This window comes from Ixodes scapularis, unplaced genomic scaffold (genome assembly GCF_016920785.2).
Source record: "Ixodes scapularis isolate PalLabHiFi unplaced genomic scaffold, ASM1692078v2 PGA_scaffold6__148_contigs__length_123643588, whole genome shotgun sequence".
Taxonomy (NCBI): Eukaryota; Metazoa; Arthropoda; class Arachnida; order Ixodida; family Ixodidae; genus Ixodes; species Ixodes scapularis.
The window spans coordinates 109359975-109387638 of NW_024609881.1; the positions used below are offsets into that span (position 1 = coordinate 109359975).

Genomic DNA, 27664 nt, shown 5'->3' on the forward strand with positions numbered 1-27664 from the left:
AATTAATCTACCAATATAATATTAAATTTAAATAGAACAAGAATATCTTGGTAAAAAAAAGTGGCGTAGTCCATACGGTGGTCCATACGGTCCATACAAACTTCTGCTTCTAGATGTCTTAAAAAAATACGGACGACATTACATAATTAAAAAAAAAGTTTTTATTGTGTTTGGAAAATTTCTTCTCTAAAGCGAGCTTGTCGAAAAAATTCCGGTTGGAAAAACACTAAAAACCACGCCCCTTATTTTTCTCCGAAGTCGCATCGCGATCGTGGGCAATTCAAAATGGAAGTTCGCGATAATAATAAATTCAGTTATTTTCGGGTAGCGCCTAGTTTTTATTTCGTAAACGGTAAACAAGCTCGTCAATTCGCTAAGGATGCAACGCATACTCGACGATCTTTCGGAAATTAGCTCGAGAATTGTCTGGTTCAAGTAAGCCCGGGTACTTGCAAGCTGCGGTGAGCCGAACTGCGGGCAGTGGCCACTTTGAAGGTTGTTTTTCGTTCGAGCTCAATTTTGGTTCGATAGTCACTGCTTGTGCCGTGCAGCGATGTTGACGTTTAACTTTACACTACGCTAATCTGGGCCGTTGGACCCTGTCTGCTATGGTGTTGATCTGGTAGTGTCAGCAGTTTCCGCCGCTGTCGCTCCCTGGCAGAACGTATGGGGGAGTGGCGCTGTGCGCGGTGACAACAGGTGTAGTACAAGTTCGGAATTCGATCCTTAAAAGCTAAACAAAAAGTGGCGCGCGATACAAAGAACAAAAACAAACAACATGTATTGCTTGTAATGTTTATTTTGGAAGCAATTTATCCGCCAAGCATTCCCATCCCATTTGCAGAAGTTGACTCTTCTGGAACAGACGGTAGGAAGTTTGTCTTGCCACAAATCATTTTATAACATAATAATTTTTTCGGTAGTTTTCTGTAATAATTACGATTTTGATCACTCCGTTCTTTGCAGGTGCGGGAAAAATTGTCGCATTAAAGAAACATTCCAGTGAACTAGTTGATTGCAACGAGTATATGCAGCGAAAACCAATGTCACCAAATATTCATTTGAATATCTGAGTCACAATAACGGTGCCTTAACAAAAACTTCTATAAACTCCTTCTGAAGGCCTGCCCTTTATAGATGGTACTCACTGGCAACCATAGCTGAGCTCGCTGCTGCTGAGGACGTGTTGATGGCAAGCTTCCACAACGCTTCTTTGGGAGACCATACATAAGAGCTCACTCCGAGCATGCACTGTGAGAAGTCAGCTCAAATACGGCGTCCTGTGAATACCACCAATTGCGGGATATGGGAATCCTGGACATTGGAGGCAAATGCAGAAGACAGTGTTAAATGTATGCTATACTCCGTTGCACTTTTTTTATTGTGCTACGATGGATGCCGTTGGCTACCAGAGTCAATCAGACCCTTCTCGTGGTAAACGCCACCAGGCGGTGCTCCAGTCTGTGACGGCCCAGAGAACTTCCACTTCAAGAAAAGAATTAACAAGGCCCACTTTAACACTGCTGCTTGAACTATCAATTAAACGTTTAACCACCAATTCTCCAAGCTCGAAAGAATGAAGAAGCGGGAGATCTGGTAAAATTTTCTGAATATCGTGAACCAACTTGCCTCCTCCAAGACGTTAAATTGCACAGCCAAAGGCCCTCGTTATATTTCTAACATTGTTGTTAATGTAGCATTTATGATTTCTAGCACTGGTGACATAAGCAAGCTCGACAGGCTTGCGAAGACAGAGCGACCGGAAGTCGCTTGGGATGCAAGCGGCGGTTCATGTTAGTAAACAGAAAAAGGGTCTACAGTGTGGAGCGTGTCTTGACCTCACACCCCCGTTGAATCAGAAGGGCACTTGACACTGTTAAGCTACGAATTGGCTCCTGTGGCTTGTAATGTTGATTGCGGTTCATAATAGACTCGAATACTGCAATGCAATGAACTAAACTTCGTTTCGTCTTACAATGTAGTGTGACGGGTGCCATGAGCTACCAGAGCTGCTCCGTAGCTTGGAGGGACACATCACGCTCCCTTTGTTGCTCCGGCCAACTGGAAGGGCACATAATGTCTTCTGAGCTATGTATTGGCTGCCTCAGTGGTTTGTACCATCTGTCAAGGTCGTTCATAACTAAAGAGTATACACAATTTTCTTTTCAACGTCTCGGTATGGGGTCAACTGGATAATTCCACGAAGGGTCATGCAAGCTCGGACACCACAAACTCGTTTGCATGACTTAAGCAAACAATTTCGTTTCTGTATGCTCGATATTTCACAAATTTCGTGAAGTGTGGGTTTCGGTGATATTTTGTGGCCACAGAATTTTGCTATTGAGAGTGATATGCTATGTATTTGTTACCGTTGGCTGATATATCCACATAACCACTTTTTCATAATATTCCCAAAGTCGCATACTTTGCGGAAATCAGGTCTTCATGAAAATTTAGTTTTTTTACAGTAAATCAATCAAATATTTTCGTTAATGAATCCGTCTGTTCCTCGGCCCCTTTCACTTTTCAGGGAGACGGTACGAGTACTAAAATGAGACCCCTGCCGAACTTTCGGCTGGTCCTGGTTCTGGCCCTGTTGGTCGGCGTCCACTCGGCCGATGGCCAGTTGGATCACTGCCGGTGTTCGGCCAGAGACGAGGCCAGGACGGCACTGCACTGCAGTGGGGACGATGCATTGGCAAAGCTGACTGAATGTGGCAAGATGCTGCTGCCGGAAGACGCTGTGCACTCTGCTATCATCTACAATGCTACTTTTGAGGCAAGACCTTCCTTTCATGCTCTGCCGTGTTTCTCCGTACGTCTTGCAGCAGCCAATTAACTGACATCGTAAGCACGAGGGTCTGACAGATGCATAACCAGCTCTCTAATTTTTCTGTAACCATCGGACAACATTTGAGTTATATTTCCGAAGCCTGTGACAGCTCATTATTTGGTGATCAATGCTGTGATCTTTTTGTGGGGCCTGCGGGTGGAACAATCTCCCTACTAAACTTTCATATTTGAGACTGAAATGCAAATTGCTAACACTTTGCCCAGGTTCTCAGGGATACCCCGTAACCTTTTAGTCTCAATGAGTGCTGGCTGATCAGTTTATGGTTTCTCCCGGTGGCAGGTGCTGCAACTGAGCGACTGGAGCTTTGCGTCTCGTCTGGAGCATCTGGCGGTGCTGGAGTGCCGTTTCAAAAGGCTACAGCTAGAGGGCGCCACGAACCTCACATCACTCTCTTTGGCCTCAAACGAGCTACGCCTGGTAGACTCGGTACGTATCAAGTCCCGTTCCCGTGACGTCTTACCGTATGGCCTCTCAAACTCAATTGCACTCAAATGCTGTTATTGCCTCTATGGACTACCTTCCTGAAAGTAGCAAGTTGTTCTCACGTTAATTGGGAACTGATCAAGTGGTTTTGGTTACTGGCCACACTTGTTTTAAAGGCATCGACAGTGTTCTTCAATCAGTGCCTGATCTTGCTCATCGTGCTGTTTTGGAGATATTAGTACTTTATTTTTTTTCACGACTGTAAGCAAATGCCCCATTGGACGCAGTAATTCAGTTTTCACCGCCACAAAGGGATATCCCATGCTCCGATTGACGCTCTTGATCAAGTCACGGTATCAATGTGTTGGCCTCCCGTTGCAAACGCAATAATTTAAAACCGTTCTAACATAGATTAGGGTGGAAAAGAAAGTAGTTCACTGTGCCATAAGCCGGAATGGCAGAGTTCCCCCTCCCGCATTGTGGCTTGCCAGCGAGGCAGTTTGTCTCAGCTTGAATCATACATCGTTCGAATAACTATAGTCTGGTAAAATATGTTCTCAAGCTCTCTTCCAAGGAACGAAATATCCCCGGAGTATTCCCGGGGGTTGCTGGAACATGCAGTAAGGTGCTTCCCAAGCCCAGCCACTATCTCAGCTAAGCTGCAAGAACACTTAAAACGAGCTAAGCGCATTCGTCCTCGGTTCATTTTCGAGCTTACAAATCATCCAGTAATAAGAATCTCGAGGGACCGAAGGTTTTCTTTTAACATTGTTTATAGTCTTTGGAACTAAAAGTTTAGAGGCGAGGCAAGGTCTAAAAGAACGTTCTCATGGCACAGGCCACCAGCATGTCTCACCCACCTTCTTTTGCAGGATTCCCTTTTTGGTTTTAAAAGTGAAGTTCCCTTACTCCCTTACGCTTGAGACTGCCGTAATATCTCAGGATAGCCCACCTGAATTTTATAGCAGATAGGATGAAAATAGGGTGTAAGCTTACTTTCTGTGTGCCATTAAAAAAAAAAAAATAAAGTGGAAGAAATGCTAGTCTTAGATTTTTTGACCCACGAAACTTGCGATTCCAGGAAGAGGTGACGAACCAAAGACAAATGTCCTTCCCATACAGCATTGCTCGCTCATCCCCAGCCGTGGTTAAGTAACACCATTCTTGCTGAGGTCACTGTTGGCCAGGGCTCTTCATATACTGGAAGGGGGACGTCTTTCGGCGTTTCCGAAGAAATAGCAAAACGTGCCGAAATTGGGGGTGGGCTATCTTTCGGGGGTGGGGCATCTCGGGATGTTACGGTACTGTCACTGACAGAATCAGAACCTGAGGGAAGAGTTTCAGATGTCCCGCCTCCTCGTTGCCTTCGACGGCACGCTCCGGCATCTCGCGAGCCTCGACCGCACACGCGCAGCCAGAGCACGGTGAAAGGCGGGGAGCGTTTGAAAGAGAGGCCCCGTCCTCACCTTGTCGGCGATCATGGAAGTTTCCCAGATTTAGGGTTGTTTCCACGTCCTCGTGCAGGCGTGGCTGCATCCGCTCAAGTCCCTGCGTTGTCTGGACCTCTCGGGGAACCGCCTTAATCGGCTGCCGGACAACCTGACTCGCCATCTGACGCACCTCAACCTGTCGCGCAACGAGTTCTCAAGCCTGGACGCAGGCTGGTTTGGCTCTTCCCCCTTCCTGGTCCACCTGAACCTCTCGCACAACAGGGTGAGAGTCGGCGGCAACCGCGCGTCGTTGGGGTGGCCGGACGTGTTGACTCTCATTCCCAGACCGAAAATTTGAACAAACACCTCAAAGATAAAAAAAAAAAAAATCTCAAGGTTATTGATGCTTGTGTCTGTGCCTTTGCAAAACTAACAGATGTCAGCGAGACGCAGTATTGACTCCAGAGCACGCGCTGCACGTATAAGTGAGCGGAGATATCTTGCCAAATCGGGCACCAAGTCGAACCGACGCCCCGCATAGATGCACTTTCTAAGGCCAAGCGCTCGTGCTCGAAAACTTCATCTCAACGGTGTGGATGTTTGTGTGAGATGGAGTGTGTAGGCCCCAGAGCACGTACCGCCCATAACCGTAAGCAGAAATGTTTAATATTATCGGGTGCCAGGTCGAACAAACACCTCCCAGAACGCCTCCCGTGCCTTTGCGGCGCTGCAGTTGTTTGTGAGATGGTGTGCAGACCCAAAGGCACGCACTGCGCGTGGCTGTTAGCAGAAATGTTTAGTAAGATTCGGTGCCTTGTCGAGCTAATACTGCTGTTAAGCCAGAAATGAACTGTTCGGGAGAACGGCCTGCACGAAGATGAGGCATGAATTTTAACCGCGTTTATACGCAGTAATCGAGACAACATCGGAAAGAAGTTTAAATGCATCTTAGCGGTCCCATGGATAAAGTTTGGCGGACAAGAATTGCGCAGCAGGATCCGAGCTCCTCCCACCACTTGGGCGACAAAGTTATTGTGGCAAATCGGATAACACACTATACCGGCTGCGACCATGCCACGTCGGATTTCCAAGCGAGAGGTCAGTGGTTCCGTTACCACAGGGGTACACGGCGTTCAACCGGCCGCATTGCCATATTTTTGTTACCACATTTTGTTATGTTCTAGGCCTTGGGAACATCTCTACAGCCCTTTCTGCATTTGCAAAACTGTAGGGCTGAACTTTCAGTGTCGCCCACCAAAGGCCAGTGCGGGGCACAGATTGCAAAAAAATGCTGCGTCGCCGTTCGGCGGAGACTCCTGTTCACTCTGTGAGGACGCAAGCCCCAGCCGAACGAGACGCGGCAATCGCTTCCAATGCGTTGGTCTTCTCGAGGCGACGCTGAAAATGCAGCCTAATAAAATTGTTATCTTGGAGTTTTTTCTTTTTTAACTTCCTCTCTTTCAGTTTTGACATAGGCGGGCATTGTACGCCTATGTGAGTCCTTGATGTAGCTACTATGCTACGTGACATACATTAAAAACTACAGCTGAGCGATCGTACTGCACCGGCCAAACTACACGTAAATAGATTACGTAGGGCAAGTGCCTTCTGCTAAGAAGTGCTGTCTTAAGACCTGGCATTTGCATTCTTCTAACAACTACAGTCGAACCCGGATATATCGAATTCAAAGGGGATCGTAAAATAGTTTGATATATCGATAATTTGATATACAAAAATATGTTAACTTAAGCTCCAGTTGAAATTTCCGCGCGTCTCTGCTAATACCGAGGGCCACGACAAACGGGACCTTACCAAACAGAGCCTCTAAGAGCCGCTAAATGCAGTAGAGCTTAGTTGGTGAAGATCACGAACACCGCCGTTTGTGCGACGGTGTTGGCGATCGTTCACGCCGGGCCACGACCTGCACACAGCGTCAACAACAAAACACACAAAAAAAAAAACTGAAAAAGCGAGTTGCATAAAACAACAAAAAAAACAGTTAAGCAAGCAAGAAAACAAAATGCCAGTAAATTCAGGCAGCAAAAAAAAAAAAAAAAAGGCAGGAAAAGAAGAAAAAAACAAAAATGGACAAAGCAAATCCGAAGAAAGAAAAAAGATCAACAAAGATAAGGTGCTCAAAAGGCGATTGCTCAGCCATTGTTGTCCACACACTCAACTTGAGGAAGATTTTTTTTTTTTTTTTTTAATTTTATTTTGCGGTTAAGGAGTTGCGCTACGACAGTGGTGTTTAGGGAAAGAGCGCACGCTACTGTTCCAACAGTGGGCACTCCCTGCCCTCCCTACGCACGCATGTGCCCTTCCCCTTGTTTTTTCCATCTTCGTTTTTTTTTTTTAAATGCGAAAGCATTAATTGTTCTGTGGAGCGATTCAACGTCATCAGCTTTGAAACCATGCAAAACGGCACCTTAACGAAACTATGCGCAAAGCTAGCCAACGGCACCTTTTGCTCTTCAGTCCCATTGGCTGGCGCGCGTCGACGAGGCTCCCATTGGCCGCTGCGCGTCAGTCTGTGTGGCATCATCCTGACTGTGTTATCACGCTGTTGCGTTATGAGTGATCACCGCATTCGCTCGCCTCTTGTCGGTTGTACGGCGCGTGGCAATATATACGGCGCATGGAATAAACCAAGAGGTTCGTTCTGTTGGGAACTGCGTTGCTGTCTGTTCCTTCCTCGTGCCGCAAGGCAAACAACATTTTGAACGATTGATCACCTGATGGTGCTGCGTGTCTGCGAGGCCACGGCTCCACCGTTCCACGCCCAAGGTCAGCGCGTTGTATGCCGCAGATTAAGGAAAGGAGCGAAGAGCGGCGTGCGTGCTTTCGCATTCACAACTCAAGAAGTGCTTATGTGTACCTCGAGCCTTTTTTTTAGGAGAGAAGCTCCTTAGGGTCTAGCCTTGTCCATCCGTCCGTCGGGCGTCCGTGCTCACATCGATTGCACTGCCTCCGGGATCGGCCCACTTTTAAAAAAAAAATGTAGGCCTCACGGGTGTTCGAACTCAGGACTGCTTGCTTACGAGGCAGACGTCTTAACCACTACGCTACACTCCAACGTTACATGTAGCCGCTCAACGTCTATACAGGAGAGGGCGCTGCGGTCAAATGCGTATATAATCACGTTCAACATTGCATGCATTGGCTCAACGTTTATAGACGAGAGGGTGCTGCGGTCAAATGCTGAAATGCGTATATAACCACGTTTTATACCACACATTCTCTTTCTGACATAGACCGTTGGCTTAAGCGGTGGAGATGCGTTTCCACGGCTTCTAGTGGATCCAAGCTGATCAGCTAGAAGAACCACTGGCTCTGCATTTCACCAACCATAAAGCAGTAATAATGAAGTCGAAACGCAACCCGGAACTCAGCACTACCTATGAGCAATCAAAAAAAATCAGCACCATCAGCACTACCTATGAACAATAAAATCAGTATCATCAGCACCACCAGAGCTTCGCCCCAATCAACATCATTCACCACGTGGAGATGCGGCATCTTTTTTTTCCAACTGCTCTTTTGCTGTGAATTTCTGTGCGCATATGCTGGCTTGGCGGTCTGCCAACCCCGCAACGCGAGCTATGTGCTTGGCCCCTGCGCAATCGGACCGCGGGAGAAGCGACGGGTGGCTGTGCTTTGTTTGCTATATCGAGTGTCCCCGCCATGGGAGTTTGATGCAGAAAAAGAACACTCCTATCTATTATTACATGTGATTTTCAAGAGGATGTTTGGACTGTTCGATATAAACAATAGTGCAAAATACCCGGGTGTGATATAACCGGGCTCGGCTGAATTGCTGAGGACATCAGGGGGTGGGTGGACGTCTGCATTAATTTTTATGGCCTCCTCGTCTCCTTCCGTGAAGTTGGAGAGTCTGGGTCCAGGGAACATATCCGTGCTCTGGGACTCCTACCTGCCAGCCCTTCAAGTCCTGGACCTGTCCTGGAACAAGGTGGGTTGTACGAGCCGCCCACATTTTTTTCAGCATTTGTCCAGCAAGTACCGTAGACGGGCGAGTTGGTGTGTGACGATAGAATAAATACTCCGGCCCAAGAAGAGACACGGGGACGAGTGGCAGACGCACGCAAGTACAGCACTGCCCTCGTCTGTCTGTTTTTTTTCCCAACAAATGCATCGACAGGACGAGGACGTTGCGTTTGCGAATGCTAACGACGAGATGACGCACAGGCGCCACCTATCGGGTAGCCCCGGAACACTAGCGACCTGCACGTATATTGCGCATTATTCTTTCATCGTGGGCCCGAAAGAATTCCGACAGCGTTACGAGTCGCCGTTTCCAACGAATAGCGCAGAGATTCAATCTCTTGAATACTGCGAAGCCTTCGGTGCAGTCGTACACGAATCAGAGTGTTGCAGGGATAGGCGATAGATGGTGCAAGTGCGTTCACGCGTCTTTAGAGAGCCTAGATTGAAGAAAGGGTTTGTCTCCGACCATAGGGAGTGTTTGCAATTTAATGGCCGATGCCTTCTGCGGAGATTGGTCGCAGGTGTGCGTGCGCCGCGTTTTCGCATGGTGGGGAAGAAAGCGGTCGGAAAGGCGGAGGCGTTTGCAGACGATCCGACGCTTTCAATGCCTCCTAGCAGTGCATACTGCAAACGCAGCCTGTAAGTTGCGCGACCCCTATTGAGCAGTTGGGCACTCTCTGGGACTTGGGTCTTCCACCCGTAAGCAGACGTAAAGGGTCGTAACGTGGTCGGTTGGTGGCGCTCAAACGCAATTGAGCGGATTGGCCTTGACGGCTCGTTGCCCGGCGTGTCCGTTCCAGCTGACCAGCCTGTGTGGCAGTTGCTTTGCTGCACAGCCCCGTCTGTCCAAGCTGTGGCTGGAACACAACCGGCTCGAGGCACTCCCCAGCGAGGCCTTTGTGCGCAACAGCCAGCTGGTGGCCGTCTACCTGGCAGGTGAGAGGGCACACCCAGAGCCATTAAAAGGAGCTACGCCTAGAGAAGAGACGCCCCATTCCTCGAACATGGTGCTGGCGCCGCCATTTTGGCGCTTGGCGCAGAGCGAGCGTAACTGGTGATCGCTACGACTCGAAGATGCAACTTCCCGCGCTTTAGATGCGGCGTCGTGAAGCTTGGTGCTGACCAACTGCACCGCGACTGGCCGGCACCGCAATGAAGTGCGGTGCTGGCCAAATGTGGCACTGGCCGATTGTGGCACTGGCCGATTGTGGCGCTGGCCGATTGTGGCGCTGGCCGATTGTGGCGCCGGCCGATTGTGACGCTGAACCATTGCGGCGGTCGGCGACGTCACCGAGTTTCTCGCCGAGTGTCCAACTTGGAGACTCGGGTCTGTGGAAGTCATTTTTGACGGACGCCCGTGGACGCGCTTGTGCAGAGAATCCGTGGCGCTGCGACGACCAGCTGAAGTCGTGGCGCAACAAGTGGCTGCTGTCGCTGAGCAACAACCCGGACAAGCATCGCCCGAGCCTGGAGGTGCAGGACAGCCCCCGGGTGCTCTGCGCCAGCCCCTTACACTGGAAGGTTTGTATGCCGGACAAGCGATGTCTGTCGACACAATCCCGAGACGAGCCAGCTGATGCTTTCCAACTTTTTTTTTTTTCTCGTTTTGAAAGATGAAAAGGAAAAAAGATCACTCTGGTTATTATTCGAGTCGTATAATACCGTATTATCCGATGTTTAAAGGACACATGCAAATGAAAAAGGATTTTTTTTAAACATCCTCGTTGGGAAAAGAAAGTCATAAAACAAATTTTAATGGAGAAGACAAATTTTTAGAGGTATATTTACAGTGCAATACGAATTTGTAGTTGGCACCTGTGGGCGCCACGGAAAAGTGGCTGCTATTTGTATCGTGACTGGCCGCTATTTGTCACGTGGTGCTTGTGCTCTTTCGGAAGCTTCGTATATGGTCTCGAAAAGTTACTTATTCATCTTCGTATGAAGTATAACAAAAAAAAAGAAATTAATAAGTAACTTTTAGAGCCCAAAGGAAACTCCTGAAAATGCACAAGCAGACGTGATACACCTGTGCGCCGGTCAGATGGCGGCGGCGGCGGCCCGGAGCAGACGAAATTGCGCTGCGGCAGTGGTGACGGTGTGGAGAAACGCGTTGAACTGGCGACGCACCATGCTCGGCGTGCGGCGGCGGCGTGACTTTGAGGCGGCGGTGGCGTGACTTTCAGGCAGCAGCGGCGCTGCGCGACGGCGCGCAGGTCAACCACGTGACCCACGGCTGCTCCCGCGGGTGCCAACTACAAATTTGCTTTTGCGCCTTAAATATAGCTCTAAAAATTTTTTTTTCTTCATTATAAATTTGTTTTATAACATTCTTTTTCCATCTGGGCTGTTTACACAAATGTCTTTTTTTTTTTGCATGTGTCCTTTAAGTCGCGATTGTTCGCAAGATTTCCTCCGGTACATTCAGTAGAAAGATGCGATTTATATGCGCCTTTCTATAAGTGCAGACATTAAATACGCGAAGCTCCCGTGGGAATTATATATTGTATATACACGTGTAATGGCGGCATGTATTTTTTTATGATTTCGGGTGAGAACTATGGGTGCAACCATTACACGGAGAAAAACAAAAATATTTTTTTGAAATTCTTTATTTTGACGACATCGTCTGCTACATACTAAAAATGCCATTTCGCGTCCTGGAACAAAGCTGCAGTTCAGTGCAGTGGCTGCTGGGCTTCGCGGAGGGCCGTCGCACTGTCGGTCGAGGAAGGCCGTGGCTGGAACGCGGAAGTTGGTAACGTTCGGCGCCCAGACGGGTCTTCTCTGCCGCGGTGCCGTCCGGAGCCTACGGAAAAAGCGGGTTGAGCAAGCTTTCTGGGTAGGCTACTGGCATGTCTCCGATTTCGAACAAAGCAGCGCGCTCTGTCAGCAAATGTATAACAGCAAGAAAAGCATACCGCATCCCTCCGGTCGCACTGAAGTATGCGTCTTCTTGGCGCTCCACCGACACCGCATGTCTTTGCGTATGACTGCTGCCTCGACACCCGATTTTGGCTTGTTTTTCATCGCAGAGCGTTTCCTGCCGTTGGCGGATCAACTTTTCGTTGATTTCCAAACGTCTGTTAGCTCCGATTTTCGTTAAATAACTTCGCGGTACGGCGTGGTTTGGGACTTTTGACGAAGAAGAGTACATATTCATCAGAATCTCGCACCTGACGCCCAAACGTGCCTTTCTTATTATCTGCGTTGTTGGTGAAAATATGGAAAACAGAAAACCAAGGGATGTGCAGAAACTTGGCGAGGAGAGGGTTGAACTTAAAAGAACCCATGATTCGGCCATTAAGAACACGAAAAAAACCTGGAAAAAAACTGTGTATTAGTCACATCAGTGTTGCCAACAAATAGGTGTTCTTCAATGAAGTGCTGTGCCTCTTTGTTTTCCTTTCTGTCCGTTGTCGTGTTAAGCTTTTTTAACCATAATCATACAATAAATTATGAAGAATGTGGAACATACTTTATTTCATTTATTTTTTTATAATTAGTGCTTAGCAGGACACAACTGGAAAATCGTCTAATCTTTGCACAGGAACAAAGTATTTCTAAAATTTTACTTTCCCGAACTGCTTTGTGATGCATACGAATGCTTTTTTTCCAAGTGGTGAACCGCCCCCCGTCCTTTGGCTGTGCTCGGAGCTAAGCTGAAATGGAGTATGTTACTAGAAGTGGGCTATCTTTTTGTGTTTAAAAAAATATAGCAAATCGAACCAAAAAAAGGGGACGGGCTATCTTCAAGGGTGGGGCATCTCAGGATTTTACGGTTTACGCAGCAACATACGGCACTGTGCCACAGTGCGCCGAACACGCGGGAACCCGCTCCAAGCGTTCTCATTGCAGATACCGACACCGCAAATAGCGCGGTTGATCCGTCGTGAATCGATAAGAGGGTGTATCTTTTGCACCGCGAAAGAAACGCAGACGACTGACTCACACTCCGAGGGATTCAAACCGCTGTCATCCCAGGGTCGCAGACTGTTCCTGTTCGGGTTCCCGCTGTGCGAGCGCTGTGCCTGCAACGTGCGGGTGTCCCTGAGCGTGGAGGTGAACTGCACCGGCAGGGACCTCTCGGAGCTCCCCCCGGCACTCCCGCTGGGAACCAAGGTGCTCGTGCTGGCCAGGAACCACATCAAGTCCCTCGCCATGCCTGCCGAGAAGTGAGTGCCGAGCTCCGGTCGGCGCCACTGCCACGGTCTGGCAAACTTAAAGGGGCACTAGGGTGCTTTCTGTGATCCTCGTTTTGCGGTCATAACTCAATCTACGAGCTCTAAGCATCTTAAAAGACCCGAAATTACATTCATGCGCGGCCGATTTGCATTTTAAAAAAGTGATAAAGTTCCCGACACGTACCGTTGGCGTAGAGCGACAGATGGCGCTACCGAACCTTGCTGAATATGGTCGAACGACGGACGGTGCTTGCCAGCCACTCGTGAACGATGGGTTCCCGCGTGGACAAGCGGCCAACCAGTCCTGCTAGTCAACAAAAAAACAACAAAAAAACAACCGCATCTCCATGTGGTGAATGATGTTGATTGGGGCGAAGCTCTGGTGGTGCTTGTCTGCGTAGACAATGAGCCGCAGCATGCCCAGCCCTTCGTTCGTTTTCATCTATGTCACAAAGAGAATGTGTGGTATGGAACGTGGTTATATAGGCATTTGAGCATTTGACCGCAGCGTGACATGAATGAAAACGAACGAAAGGCTCGGCATGCTCCGGCTCAGCGTCTACGCAGACGAGCACCACCAGAGCTTCGCCCCAATCAACATCATTCACCACGTGGAGATGCGGTTGTTTTTTTTAGGGTGCTTAGAGCCCATAGATTGAATTAGGACCATAAAACGAGGATCTCAAAAAGCACTTTAGGGCCCTTTTAAGGCCCTTTCCCACACACGCAATCGCTTACGACAGAGACAGAGTCCTTGCAATCTTTTACGACGAGAGGACACGCTGGGCACCGTCCACGAGGTGGCCCTGGAACTGCGTCTCGCTAGTGTGAAGGTTTTGTGGTGCTTGTAACATACTATCTACGAGAAAGGATTGTTTATGACATTTTTAAAAGATTTTTTGGAGTTGAAAAAGAAACGATGGCGACCCAATAAATAGAACATATATGGAAATGCCAAATGTACCGGGGCTGTCCGACAAATGGCGCCAGTGTATTTTCTCGTCGCAAGGGGTTTTAAGCAGTTTCAAGGCGCATGGTCATAAGCTTTTGTGAGTGTGTTAATCAGCCTTTGGGAGCTGCCCCTTTGCCAAACTGGCAGAGGGGTAACATATGGGGTTCAAAGGGGTTAGGACACGAAAATCTAATGGGTGGATCATTCTTGAAATGAAATGCGGGTTAGAGGCTATTTAGAATCTACACAGTATGCAACTGGTTTTTATTTTAAGGGTCGTCTTTGCTCGCATGCATGACCATTTTGATTATAAAAAAAATATAAGTGAAGTCACAGTCACTATAATTAAAGAGTAATGTGTCGCAGTTACAGTTCCTTCTAAAGTTCTCGGTGTTACATTCAAACTTGGCCAGTGTTGTTTGGAATACCTATGAGACATGTTACAATTGTAAAACTAGTATACTCCGGAAATTGTACTTGAGTATTTCTTTAAGTTTCAACTGTCACTGAGTTCTGTGGCCTCGGTAATGCCGGTGAAACTTGTGTCGTTTGTATTTCCAGTGTGGGCTACGAAAACCTGCTACTGCTGGATGTACAGGGCAATGAAGTGAGCTCCGCTGACCAGGTAAAGCGCCAGGGTAGCTTGCGTAGTGTGTGTAGGATTAGCCATAGCCTCCTATATACTGACAAAGCCTGGCAGATCGCCGCGAGAAGTGGCCGCCAAATTGGAAAAGGTGGAGCGGCAGACAACGGATGAGAGGAGAGCCACAAGACTGGCGGCCTGCTGCGGTGAGATGTCGAAACACACTTCTTCCGAGGGAAGAAGTGTGTTTCGGCGCTGACGTCCAGGTTCCCCGAGAAATGGCTCTTTGATGCTCTGTGCTACCAGATCATCGCGCTCCGAATCTGCGACCGGGCACTCTATGGTTCCGTCGTCAAACTTCCAGGCTTTGTGAGTATAGACGGGGCTATGGATTAGCTTCTTGCAGCATCTATTTCACCTTGCTGCCTCACTCGAAGTTGGAGCCTTCTGAAGGAATTAACTCTCCACCGAGTCCTAACCCTGCTTTTGAAACCATGATTCTGTTGTTCGTCACACGTGCACAACCGTATGACTCGGCCCGTTTCGTCGTGACAAAGAAATGCCAGTAGGGGGTACCAGGACCAATTGACAAAACAGGAGTGCAAGGCCAGGGCAGTCGTCTTTCTTCTCTTCTTCGCTTTTGCCGAACCAGACGGCCTAGACCATTGGTCCGCAACCTCTTGCGACGGCGGTTCGAGTTGTCACAAAACTGACACCGAGGGGGCCTGACGGCAAGTCATGAGGTGGGGCAAAGGGTAGGTGAAGAAAAGGCAAAAAGGAGGCAAAGACGTTTTCTGCCAAAGTATGGGGATGCCAGACAAACACACGGCCCGCGGGCGGCCCGCGACTTGCTGGGACGCGGCCCGCAGGCAACCGGCTACGAGTCCCGGTTCTCATGTCTCAAGCGCTAGAAATGGCTTGCGCCATAGTGATCCCATCTCGTCGATTCATTTTCGCTCAAAAAGTACCGCTATGCTCTTTGAAGATATTCACACAGTTTATAATTATCTGTGTTATTTGCCCTTTGCTTTTTTTTTGTATTGTTTGTTTCCCAGCTTTTGGTAGTGTACAACAATTCCGCTATTAGGCTGCAAGTGCGAGCTCTTCTTTGAAGGATGCATGTCGGCTGCTCGAACTCTCGATCAGCAGGAGCAACTGCCAAAAATAAAGCGCTACGAGCTCGGGATTCTTGCCTTAAAAAATACTACCATTAACACACAAGTATTTGTTCAGAGTGTTGTTAGAAAAATCGCCAGGAGAGCAACAACTGCCAAATTAACTGATTGGTTTTAGAGACATGTTCAGCTTGGCTAATTCCTGAGTGAATTGAGCAATGGAAAACACAGTGTACTTGCTCTCTTGTTCTATTAAAAATGCCCTCACATCGGCGGGGCGGTATAATTTTACTTATTGTTATCACATCATGTCAGGGCTCAAAGTAGTCGTAGAAACAAATCAATTTTGAAGATGTCACCGGCAGCACTGTGAGTTTAGAAAAAGCATACACAATGAGGTCTCTTTTCTTTAAAATCTTTTGAACCCCCCCCCCCCCCCCCCCAACTTACGTTGGCCCTCGACCTTTCCTATGTGGGCAATCTGGCCCCCACACTCAAATGAGTTTGAGACCACTGCTTTAACCACTCAACCCGAACTGTACTCGTCATAGAAGGTTGTACCAATATCGCCGATGACGAGTCACACTCGTCCAGCCAAAATGATGGTTTGCTTTCACTGCCAAACACGAGACAGGTTCGTCCATCGGCTTTAGTTTCAATTTTCAACACTGGAGGGCAGGAGGGGTCGCGCAAATATAGCGTGTTTTGTCCTTTGGTATGTATCTAGCCCTGCAACAGTGATCAGAGATGGCAGCGCGCTTGAGTGATGCCGGTGACGGCCCTCGGAAACAGGCTCTCTCTTGCGGCAGTTCGAACAGTAGCGACGATGAAGACATTGAATTTGTCTCTGAAAGTGAGTCGGACATGACGACGACCACAGTGACGAAGAAGACGACGCTCTGGGTAGTGTTCGAGTGTGGCAATGCGTAAACGCTGAAAACCCGCCACCCGCGCCTCCGAGGTTTCCTTTTTGCGCAGCGCCTGGGATTCTGCGGCAACTCACTGACGAAAAAGACATTCTCGGCTGGTTCAAGGTTTTTTTTTTTTTTTGATTGGGACCTTGCCAACTTCATTGTGACAGAGACAAACCGCTATGCGGTCTCGCATTTCCCAGCGCGGGGTTCTTGATGGAAACCGGTGGACTGCGAAGAGATGATGGTGTTCCTTGCGCTAATCATTTTGCAAGGAATCGCTACTTACGGAACTTTGTAAGCGCTTGTACGGAGAAACGTCTAGGCACTTGATCTTTTGTTATGGTGCAAATTTTCAAATAAATACTGCGCATTTCAGCACGTGTTATTCTTACTCTTACATGCACTAAGGGAAAGCTTCCATAAAAATCAACTTTTTCTTTTAAAATTTTCGTGTTAATACGTATCAGAAACCAATCAAGTAATGTAATTGCAAAATCAGAACCACACAAGAAAAAATATGTGCAAATAAAAAAAATTTGGGGAAGTTTGTACATTTTTCTTAAAGATAACTTGGTGGTTGAAGGGTTGAGGTCAAAACTGCTGCGTGGTCCTTTAATCCGTGTGAGGAAGTGGCAGAGGGGGGGACGTGCTTTTCTGGTATCGTGCTGGGGGCTGCACGAATTGCCTCGCCGGGGGGCCGCATGTTTCCGACCCTTGCTTTGGACCGGCTCGTTTCTCACCTCTGACAAAAAGTAGGCTAAACCACGTGGCTCAATTTTATTTTTTACTCACGATGGAGGCGGGTTGTTTCTCGGGTATTTATCGGTGGCCGAGCGAGTCAACACGCCGTAGCTCGGAGCACGTGGAGCGAAACCTCGCACTTCAGAATCCAGGAATCGTGGGTTCAACCTCCACCCCTGCTCGTTTTGATCTGGATCAGCATAGTACCAATGTGTGGTCGTACATCACCAGCGCATGGTACAGATTAAATAGCTGAGGCTAGCAGTAGCACTGCTCCCATTAGATGTTTCATCCATAGCAGACACACTAGCTTCCCATTGGGGCTGATTAAAGGGCCTTCTAAACAAACATACTACAATGCATAAACAAACCGAAACAAGAGGGGTTGTGGTGTTGTAGAGATTGCAGTGCCACACTTCAGGATACTGAAGCTTTCTGTTATTTTAAGATGGGTTCGATTAATGGCCCCCCTTGCACCGGTACTGCTGCCGTGTAACTCCCATCAGCTTAACTTCGAAGGTCCGATCGGTCGGGACAGAAGCCAAGACAGTGGTCGTCGTTGTCTGAAGGTTGTGGCCGCTCTTTGCCGACCTGCAAAATGACCGGCACGGCGCGAAGGTGCACGTCGCTGCGGCGGCCCGTCCTCTGTCGGCAGGTGGAGGGAACGCGGGGCCTGCGCTCCCTGATGAGCCTGAACCTGGGCTGGAACCAGCTGAGCTCCCTGCCGCCGCACGTGCTGAAGCTGCTTGGGGAACGCTCCAACGACTCGCTCCGCCTGGGGCACAACCCCTGGCTGTGCGACTGCAACACCGTCAACTTTGCAGTCTGGCTGCAGCACAACAAGGCACGTTCCCTTCACCTGCACGCTCCGTCCAACGGGGTCGCACTTAGGGGTGTCACGAAACTGCCCAGGTTCAAGTTCGACCAAGTTCGACTTTTTGAAATTTCGACGTGACGTTCGACAAAGGTTCGACTGAAGTTAAACTTTTGTACACATGTGCGAAAATTACAAAAGCAGTTGACTCCACCTGGTGGACGAAAAGTGCAATATTTGTTGGGTGTATTGGAATCGCCAGGCTCATTCGATTTACCTGCACTTCCTGCACCGGTGCAGGAAAGTGTAGGGTGGTGCACTTCCGGCTGCATCTCAATACAGATACCGAAAGTACACTGCCCCACACTTTCCTGCACCGGTGCAGGAGGTGCAGCAGGTAAATCGAACAAGCCTACTGGTTCACATTACCAACCATTGAAAGCACTAAAAGCGCATATTTTCGCTTTTATATAGTTTAAACATTGGTAACCATCTTATAAAATAAAAAAATAAACTACTTTTTCAATTATATGTTTCCCAAAATTCGAGTTATTCAGTTAAAAGTCAGGCAACACTGCCCATAAGTCGAACTTCTTCGAACTTCCGTGCCAGTATTGTCGCTGGGATTGAGGATGAGGGAGAAGAGTGTTGCTCCCGCATTAAGGACAGTGATGGTGAGTCAGTCGTTACGAGCGTCACAGACTGCTCAAACATGGAAAAGAATGAGTAAACCTGCTACGCGGACCTTGAGAGTGAAATCGCCGAGTGTGACGGCAGAGATTGACGACGATAGTGAGCGGCCTGAGGCCTCCCCCGCTCTAGGGGAAATTATAGTCGCTGAATGTCGTCCGCAGCTTTGTGGAATGTAACGGCGGTGATTCCGAGATGTTTGCGCCTAGTTAGCCCTCTTGAAAATATGACGGTCGGCGCCGCTAATTACAGACCGCGGCAGTCCCATATCGCCGACTACTTCGGTTGATGTTCTCTCGTTTTGACTACTCGTTTTGAACAAAATGTTTCCTTCAAGATTCAAGGCTTCATGCACACTTTTCTGTCGTTTTCTTTTGTTTTTCAATAATTCGCAAATCCGCTTAATTTACATATTTTTCGCCGTCTGACCAAGTTTGAAATAATGAGGTTCTACTGCAATCTGTGAAGGCCCGTTCACACTCTTGCGACTGGGTTCCTTAGAACTTCTTAAACCAGAAAACACACTGGCGCCATCTATTGGAAAGCAGTGTAAACTCGGCGGTCCGGCATATTTTTTTTTATTTCTCGAGCATTATCCTTTCTTTCTTGGCTCGAAAAACTTTTGACAATGTTATAAACGAGCCTCTCTATGGGTATTACGCACATTTGACCTCGGAAATCCCGCAAAACCTTCGCTCTTGTGAAATGCAGTTCCAGGGTCACCGCATAGATGGCGCCACAATGTCACTTGTGTTCCCTCATTCTAAAAACATTTAAGAAGTTGTAAGAGATCTCGTCTCTCTCAGTCGTACTCGGTCGCAAGAGTGTGAACGGGCCTTAAGAAGTCAAGTGCCAAAACTATCAAGACAAATCTTCAAACATAAATTACAACAACCCTATCTCTTCTATTGTGTCGCTGTTCACTGAAGATAAAAAGCGCCACAGAAATCCCTCGGATCCACCTGTTCGCTCGCTTTCTTGGTCGGTTCTGTTGTCACGACAAAGCGGCCGAGCAGGGGCCGTACCCTTTGCTCACAGCACCACAGATTGCGAAGCTTTTTTTCCCCTCCCGCGGCCGTATTTAGCATGTCCGCCATAAATCGCTGCCTGTTACAGCTGTGGAACGGTTTTGTCGTGGCTACTTTCCGCAGCAGCAAGATATAATCCGTCCCTCAGAACCACAATCGCGAAGCGGACAGATCGGACAGGCGTGGTGTGGTGGCCATCTTGAACTGCATCCCTCGCTGGCTGTTTCTTATCTCGCCAAGACTCGTTCTCGCGAGACCCACGCTAGCACGCTGCACTACGTTCCTCGCCATTTGGGTCAGATAGCGCGCCTCCTTTAGCTTCCACAGCTCTGCAATGTTTCCGCTAGCAGCGCGCATGCGCAGTAGCTTCGTCGCCCTAGCGTATAGCGTAGCGGGACAGCCAAAACAGTCTACTAAAACTCTATTAAATTCATTCCAACGAGGCCCTGGAGAAACCGAAGTTCCAGACTCTGCGAGTGCGGTGCGCTTCTGTGCGGGACATTCATAGTCTTTGTTGAGTGAAGGCATTGTTATTGATCAAATATCAACAAAAATTGAGGTATAAAAGAGGTTCCATATAATAGCAACAAAAATTTAGCTATAAAAGTGGTTCCAGTCAGTGACAACCTAAGAAACACAAGGTGCAGGTTCTGATATTTACGCTCCATGTCTCGTGATTCGTTCTTCGGAGTTCTTATCGGCGAATGCTGCAATCTGATTGGGTTTGGCTATAATGAGGAGTTTACGACTCACCACACTCTGCGTTTTTTAAGCTTTCGGTGCCTGTAGCGCTTGCTCAATGACGAGTCATTCATAAGGCGGTGATATGCGGACTTTGGAACCTATATGTTGTTCGGAAGTCCGCACTTTAGTATGAACAACTGAAGTAATCGCAAAATCCGCCAGTCGTTTTAATGCATGGCAGGATCGTTCTTTCTGGAGCGTGCATCTGGCACCAAATATCTTCCACTCAGAGTTTCGGAGTGGCATCGATTGAAAATCTGCTGTGCCGAAATCGGCTGATCCAGCTAAAAGTCAGCTAGTAGCGCACACTTCCTGGCTTGGCGAGCACAACACGATTCCTCCTTCTGCTAGTCCCTTGAGGGTTTTTAGACACTGCTCCAAAATGCTCGGAGGAACTTTTCAAGTTATTTTTGTCAGGACGCCTAGCTTTTTGTCCAGATTTTCTAAAAAGAATTGCTTGTTTCGTGTTATGCAAATGTCGTCAGTTCTTGGGCTCTGACGTACTATCCGTCACACTTTGTTTTGCCACAGGTGCGAGACATTGAAGACATCCGCTGCTCGGACCTAAGCTCAAGTCGGCTTGCCGGACAGGCCATCTACACCCTGCTCAAGTCAGACCTCTGCCCACAGCCAACCAACTGGACCAACGGGCTGCTGGATGCGGTTAACGGCATCATGGCTTTTCTCATCCTTGCCATCCTTACCAAGCTTTTGAGGGACTACTGGCGACAGAAGCGCTCCGGAAAGCTGCCCAAATTCTTCGGCTTCGTCTGAACCTCGACGTGAACCATAGCGGAGATGGCAAACTGTGGAAAGCATTGCCCTGCTGTCACTGTGCCATCTCTTCGGCTCGTCGTCTGCTACCATCGTCTTCAGGCGTCGGTCGTTGGCTTCAGCGAGTGCCGTTTGCCATGTTGCGTGACCTGCAAGTGCTCTTTAGTAGTGATGTCTTATGAAAATGGCCGACTTCATCGTCTGTTAAAGTGTGCCCTCGTCAAGCTGCTTGATTCAAACACCTTAGGCAGTTCTATCTGGTCTGAACTTTGCCTTGGACCTTTGGTTGGGAATGGAGATTGGCTCTGGGAGCACCCTGTGTCCGCCAGTGCCATTCGTTCGTGTCATCGTGTGGTAGCGATGGCTTCCAGCATCGCTTGCCAGAGTGCTCAGCAAGTCTTGTCTGCTTCATCATTCACTGTCTGGCTATGGTTTTTTGGGGTGTTGGCTAGCGGCCCCTTCAGCCAGTGTAGTGCCTTTGGCAAACTACTTTATCCAGATCAGTTTGAATGGACAAGTAGGTAAACTGAGGTTACCTATGTGATTTCTTTGGTCAATCTTTGTTTGCTTTAGGCTGATAGTTACGATCAGCAGTGTGAGAGAAGCGGTGTAAATATGCCAGTAGAGTAATCACCTGTCTCGAACACCGGAGAACTAAAAGTGCTAAATGTCTAAAGCTGTCGGCCTGGTTCTCACCTTTTAAGAACTGCAGGCATCAAAAGGAGATTTTTCAAAATCGCAGAAATGAAAATGTTTCGGCTTGGTGCCTTTATCATGGGTCCTGTGCAAGATCTGCTATTTCCGGAAGACTTGTGCTTCAAGCTCACTTTTCAAGCTATCTCGGAGAGTTGCCATCTTCAGACATTTTTGGTGCGTAGCTGAACTAGGAGGACATCTTACGTGACCTCCACGATTTTAACGTTGATCTGTTCCTCAACCTTATTATCGCTTTCAAGGCTCATTTGCTGTTACTGTGAAAAAGAGAGGGTATGTGACGTCTTCTGAGCAGAGCTGGAGTAATTCCGAGCTGCTTTGTCAACCTTCCGGATGCATGTGTCTTGAATGTCGTCTGCTCCTCTGTGTGATGTTGCTTCCGTTGATGTGCCAAGTCATTTGAAAAAGAGGGTCCCTCAACTTATAGTGCGAACAGCGTTTTTACTGTTTCACTTCGAGTGTGTTAACGAAGAAAAGTGCCACATCGAGAGCACAGAATGTCTGTACTAATGTGTGCAAGCTCATGTAATGACTGCGCTCGTCTGCTAGCCACACGGCACATTTGTGAAAAAACCTTCACTTGCCATCTTTAGTTTGTGACAGTGCTGTCTCTAACTTTTGAGGTAGTGAATCACTTGAAAAACTTTTTTCATTGCACCTGTGCACATTCAAAGATGCACCCTTTTTTAGGGGACATGCAGTTTGTTTGGAAAAGGTTGACTACCTGGGTGAGGTGACATTCAGATCTGACCTCCTAAAACTTAAAACCGGGTCATTGCAGCGTAACGTGAGCATGCATAAATATGGTTATGTGATTCTTTCGACAGTCCAAGGATTGGGACAGAATTTGGAATTTTAGTTGTGGCCACCACTTATACTTGTGTTTTTTGAAGAGTAGTGTAACAGAATGTGCTGTCGGCAATTTTTTTTTTTTTTTGCCTTGATCTGGGCAAGTCTGTGTAGAGGACTTTTCTTTCGTTCCTTTTATTTTGTGCCGAAGAATGTACAAACAGTGCCAGCAATTATTGCCACTTTATTGAGTTTAGCTCAAGCTTTGCTCAGTACCACACAGGGTTGCACCGAGAGTCCATGACAACGTCCCATGATGTTCAGTCTAGTTTCAGTGTTTTTAATGTGTCACTACGCTCTTCAGAGAAACAACCAGCTAATAATGGAACAAGAAAGTTCCCAACAGTGAGCATAATGCCCATGTGCAACATATCATAATGACTTTTCGGGTTGGTTGTTGTTCTATAAATCTATTGAAGGATAAAGAGAAAGGTCAAAATTTGAATAAGTTTTAAAAATCCTTTTATTTTGGGGTTCCAGCAGCCCGAGTCACATATGTAAACATATGATGTCATCTGGCAGAAGCATTCGGAACTGAAGCTGCTGTTGCAGACCGCGTGCAAGGAATTGTGGGAATGTCCTGGTATGCTGCTCCTTGCTCCCACAGCATCTACCATGCAACATGGAAGAGAGTGAGAGAGAAGGTTGCGCAGTTGCGCGCCTGCCCTTGCCTGCTTGCTTGCACTGCCCTCTGTTAAGGCGCGTTCACACGGGCAAGTCATAGCTGTCGCGCGACAACTTTTGTCTCAAACGCAACAGTCGCAAGTCGCGAAAGCGAGCGGTTGGAGCAGTCTCTTCCAGACCGATTTTAGCAACTTGTGCGAGGTCGCCCGGTGGCTGAACCAATCAGCAACGCTTCGGAAGTGACGTGAGGTGCGCCTCGCGTTTGCTTACATCTGGCACGCCGAACTTCCGTGGGAGAAGCAACCGACATGTCCATTCAATGCCTCGGTTCGCGGTAGCGGCCGTGGGTACAGAGCCACGGATGTCTCTGCAGCGGCTCTGGTCAGAGCTTGTATTAAAGAATGCTCATCGCTTTATGATCGCAGCACCGCTATTTGAACGAGCGCTTGTAAAAGAGCTCGGCCTGGGAGCAAATCCATTCCACTTTTGTCTTGACAGGTACGTTCTGCGACGCGGTAGCTCGAGTGACTGCACGCCAATGTAGCGATTGTGCTTCTTTGTACGGTTCCGAAGGACCCAGTTTAACATAACGAGTCTTTTTCATATGGCAACGAGGACGCGTGTGTAGCTACGAGAGATGAAAATGGAAGAGCAGCGAAACTCGAACCCGAGCTGTGGCAGGGTGCACTGAATCGACAGCGGCTCCTGAGCTTCCAAGAAGTGACTCGCCATTAGCGACTCACCGATCGTTTGCAGTGTGAACGTCGGTTGTCGCATGTTGCTAGTCGCCAGTGTGAATGCGCCTTTACAGTCGGTTCTGTACAGCTGTTTCCCAGAATTCATTTTGGATCAGGATGTTCTGCAAGAGGTCTACTGAATAGTAAAACATGAATATTTCTGTTTCAGGATGGTTCTAAAAAGAATATGGTTAATATCTTGAGGCTCCTTGTCCTAATTATATTTTTACATTCTCAATGTCAAGTAGCACTGCCCCCTGAAATATTCCTAATTTGCTACCAGATAATAATTTCTTTTTGTCGCACATAGTCTACGAGTTTTGTCTATAATTTTGTTATAATGGGGTGATTGGCTCTTAAGTCGAAATTAAAGTGTTGTAGTAAGTGCAATACGAGCCGAAGAAGATGTGTTAACAAGGCATTCGTGGAACAATTTAATCTTGTGGATGTTGTTTGGTTTGATTTGCATGTAATTTCAGAGTTATTTTTTTGAGCTAGCAAATTAGGGGTTGATTGCATACATTTTGCCCTTTTACAGCTGAATATAATTGCAAGTATATATTTGTTCACTGCTTGTTTTAATGTAGGCTGGCCGTCATATTGTTAGAATAACTCCCCGCCAGTGTTCTTTTACTTGATGATAATGCAAAGGTGCAAGCGAGCTGGACAAGAATGACGAAAATAGTCCCTGGAGGAGGGGAACAAGGGGGACAAAGGATAGATGCGCGACCGCAAAAATCCGCCTGGAGAGGTCCCTGGTTACCAGGACCAGGCGGATTTTTTCGGTCGCGCACCAGTCAGCTAGCTGTGTTTGGAGATTTGTGTTTGTTCTTTGTCCCCCTTGTTCCCCTTCTCCAGGGATTATTATCGTCATTCTTTTACTTGTTTTAATAGGCAGAGATGTACTCACTTTGATTGGGGTACCTTTGAAGGCTGAGAATACACTAGAACTATCTCATGAGGCTGCCACAGTCCACTTTGGAAGGAGAGAGGTGTATCAGTAAGGCCAGCCAAGTCGGCAAACGTTTGCTCGGGCTTCGCGCATCTCCCGGCAGGGGCACTGTCTGTTTAGGCCTTCGCGCAGTTACGGTCGCGTGCAGTGGCTCTCATCGGCTCCAATCACTACTGTTTTATTAGTGGGTACATCTTGGTTTACCGGCTTCCTACTACCCTAGACGCGTTGCGCCGTCTCACGGCGTTTGTCAGAAGCAACGAGGTTAGTCAGAAGAGAGAACCTTCGCCACACTCGTTCCATGGCGATGTGGCGCCGTTCAGACACACCCCTTCCTCCGTGTTCCAGCCCTTGTAGTTGCCATTCAAATAACTATGGTGCAGAGAATTGAAACGTAATTAAAGGGTATATTTTTAAACGTAACACTACAGCGAGTAGTATCAAATAATCTTTGGTTTTGAGCACGAAAGTTTTTGCTTGCTCAAAGCAAAAATGTGATGTTTCATAAGTTTAGTTCCCACTTTCTTAGGAGATTGTGTTAGCAAGTTGAAGTTTTCTTATATTCAATTGAAGAAAATTACCGTATTTACTCGCGTATAGGTCGACCTGTTTTTCAAAAATCGCCTCATCAAAACTGCGGGGTCGACCAATACGCGAATCCCGGTATTATATTTTTCAACTTTTTTTTTTTTTTTTCGGGGGTCCCGAAGTTAGGGGGTCGACCTATACGACGTATCGACCAATATGCGAGTAAATACGGTAGTTTTTTTTCTTCTGACAATGTGCGCGCTATCCCGTGCTGCAGCTCACAAAGCAGTGCAGTACCAATTTTAGTTGTAAACATCACATCTTGTGTTCGGCCCCCTCCCCCCTCGTTTGATCGTAATTGAAAATCTCAAATAATCAGCACCACTGAAGCAGTTTGCCTAGACATCACCCGGTGTTCATTTCAGCTCAATTTTTGAGGGAGTGTCCTGCTGCTTATTCGTAAGTGTTTTCCGGGGAAATGCCGTTTGTTTGTGTCCTGCGCAAACGCTTTATACTTGTTCAAAGAAATGAGACATGTTCCAATTGGAGGAGCAGTGCCAAGATTAGAGAACCAGCTCGTCGCCATCATGACGTGTAATAATGTGGGCATTCGTTATGAAAATAAAAGCGACGAAAAAGTCCAACTGCTGTGTTGCTTCTATGCCAACCCAAGTAACCTTCGACCTCTTTTGTTGTCTGGTTTATATGTAGGAAGAGTGAGGACGCAAGCCATTTATTTGCTGTGATTTGCTGGCAATACCTGCTAATGATTAGATTGCAATTAAATACCAAGGTGCAAGCGAGCTGGACAAGAATGACGAAAATCCTTTGTCCCTCTTGTTCCCCTTCTCCAGAGATTATTTTCGTCAACCTGCTAATGAAGCGTAAAAAAAAGAAAAAGAAACACACACAGAATTTAGTTTTAGACTTTCTTTTGCTTAATTTTTTTTAAATATAAAAAACAAATATTACACTTTTCTTGCAAAAAAAAAAAAATCGAATGATGATGTTGGGTGGACGTTAATGCAAGCTATAGCCTTTGTAACGGGCGGTAGCTAGCGCCACCTAGCGTAAGTCTGAAAAGACAAACATGTGACTCCTCCCGTCCTTCTAAGACCATTTTTCTTCCCTAACTATCACCAGGCAGTGTTGGACATCACCTGGATGACATTCCGGGGATTGGGCAAAAATACTAAAATCATCACCCCCCGCCTCTTCCCCCGACAAGGGAGTCGCCAATTTTCCTCTTGTCAAACCTTGTCGGCGTTACCCCAGCACTGGACCCACTGGGAGACAGGGTTCCCAGGTGAAAATCAGTCCACTTCCAGCTTGATTATGGAACTGGAAATGAGGCAGTCCAGCTGGATTCCAGCTGGGTCCAGCTGGATTCCAGCTGGGTCCAGCCGGGTCCAGCTGGAATCCAGCTGGACTGCCTCATTCCCAGTTCCATAATCCAGCTGGAAGTGGACTAATTTTTGCCTGGGTTGGGACTTTGGGCCGGAGCCACGCGGGAGGGAGTCCCAATCTTCTTCTGTCCCGCCTGTCCCCAGCGGTGCTAGTTAGTTGTGTATCATTCAATTTTCTCTAGATAATTTCCACCCATCTTCTAATCGCCTCTTTGTGACTGTAAAACTTTTCTATTCCGTCCATCGTCGCCAGCAGAACACAGGGCCCCGGCCACATACGTTACCCCTTCAGGGAGGGTGGGGCGAAGCCCCGTGCACTTCAAAACCAAGTGCTCTAGTGTCTCGTTCTCATTATGGCGGGCGGCACATAACGTGTCTGTCTCCTGAAATTGAGCTCTATACGTCCTCGTCCTCAAAACTCTCTTTCTCGCCTCGAACAGCAAAGAAATTCCCAGCGAATTGTCAAACACATTTTCCTTTCTTGTCCTGTTTATGTGTCCTGTACATTGTTAGAGCTGACTTTTCCTGCATTCTTACCTCCTGCACTTTTCTTTCTCTCGCACTTGTTTTTCCACGGAAGTCGCCTGCTCAGCCCCATCACTAGTG

The 27664-nt window shown here is 47.7% G+C and overlaps 1 protein-coding gene across 2 annotated transcripts; it reads left to right on the forward strand.

Annotated features, from left to right (window-relative positions):
- The first annotated feature begins 244 nt into the window (after positions 1–244).
- On the forward strand, positions 245–26296 carry LOC8035423 (platelet glycoprotein V). Of its 2 annotated transcripts, none has more exons than XM_029994106.4 (11): positions 245–495; positions 2531–2779; positions 3134–3280; positions 4802–4990; positions 8591–8677; positions 9513–9648; positions 10088–10233; positions 12694–12884; positions 14407–14470; positions 17854–18042; positions 21006–26296. In XM_029994106.4, the coding sequence occupies exons 2-11, from the start codon at positions 2552–2554 to the stop codon at positions 21246–21248; spliced, it is 1620 nt and encodes a 539-aa protein (XP_029849966.3). In that variant the 5' UTR covers positions 245–495; positions 2531–2551; the 3' UTR covers positions 21249–26296. The 2 variants fall into 2 exon arrangements, with proteins under 2 accessions (XP_029849966.3, XP_042150389.1); XM_042294455.1 differs by having other exon boundaries at positions 272–352.
- The last annotated feature ends 1368 nt before the right edge of the window (positions 26297–27664 follow it).

Bases quoted from the DNA above. Each gene is read 5' to 3' on its own strand.
- LOC8035423 (XM_029994106.4), top strand. From the start codon at position 2,552: ATGAGACCCCTGCCGAACTTTCGGCTGGTCCTGGTTCTGGCCCTGTTG. The intron at 9,649-10,087 runs GTGAGAGGGCAC...GCGCTTGTGCAG, and splicing joins GGTGGCCGTCTACCTGGCAG to AGAATCCGTGGCGCTGCGAC. The intron at 14,471-17,853 runs GTAAAGCGCCAG...CTCTGTCGGCAG, and splicing joins AAGTGAGCTCCGCTGACCAG to GTGGAGGGAACGCGGGGCCT.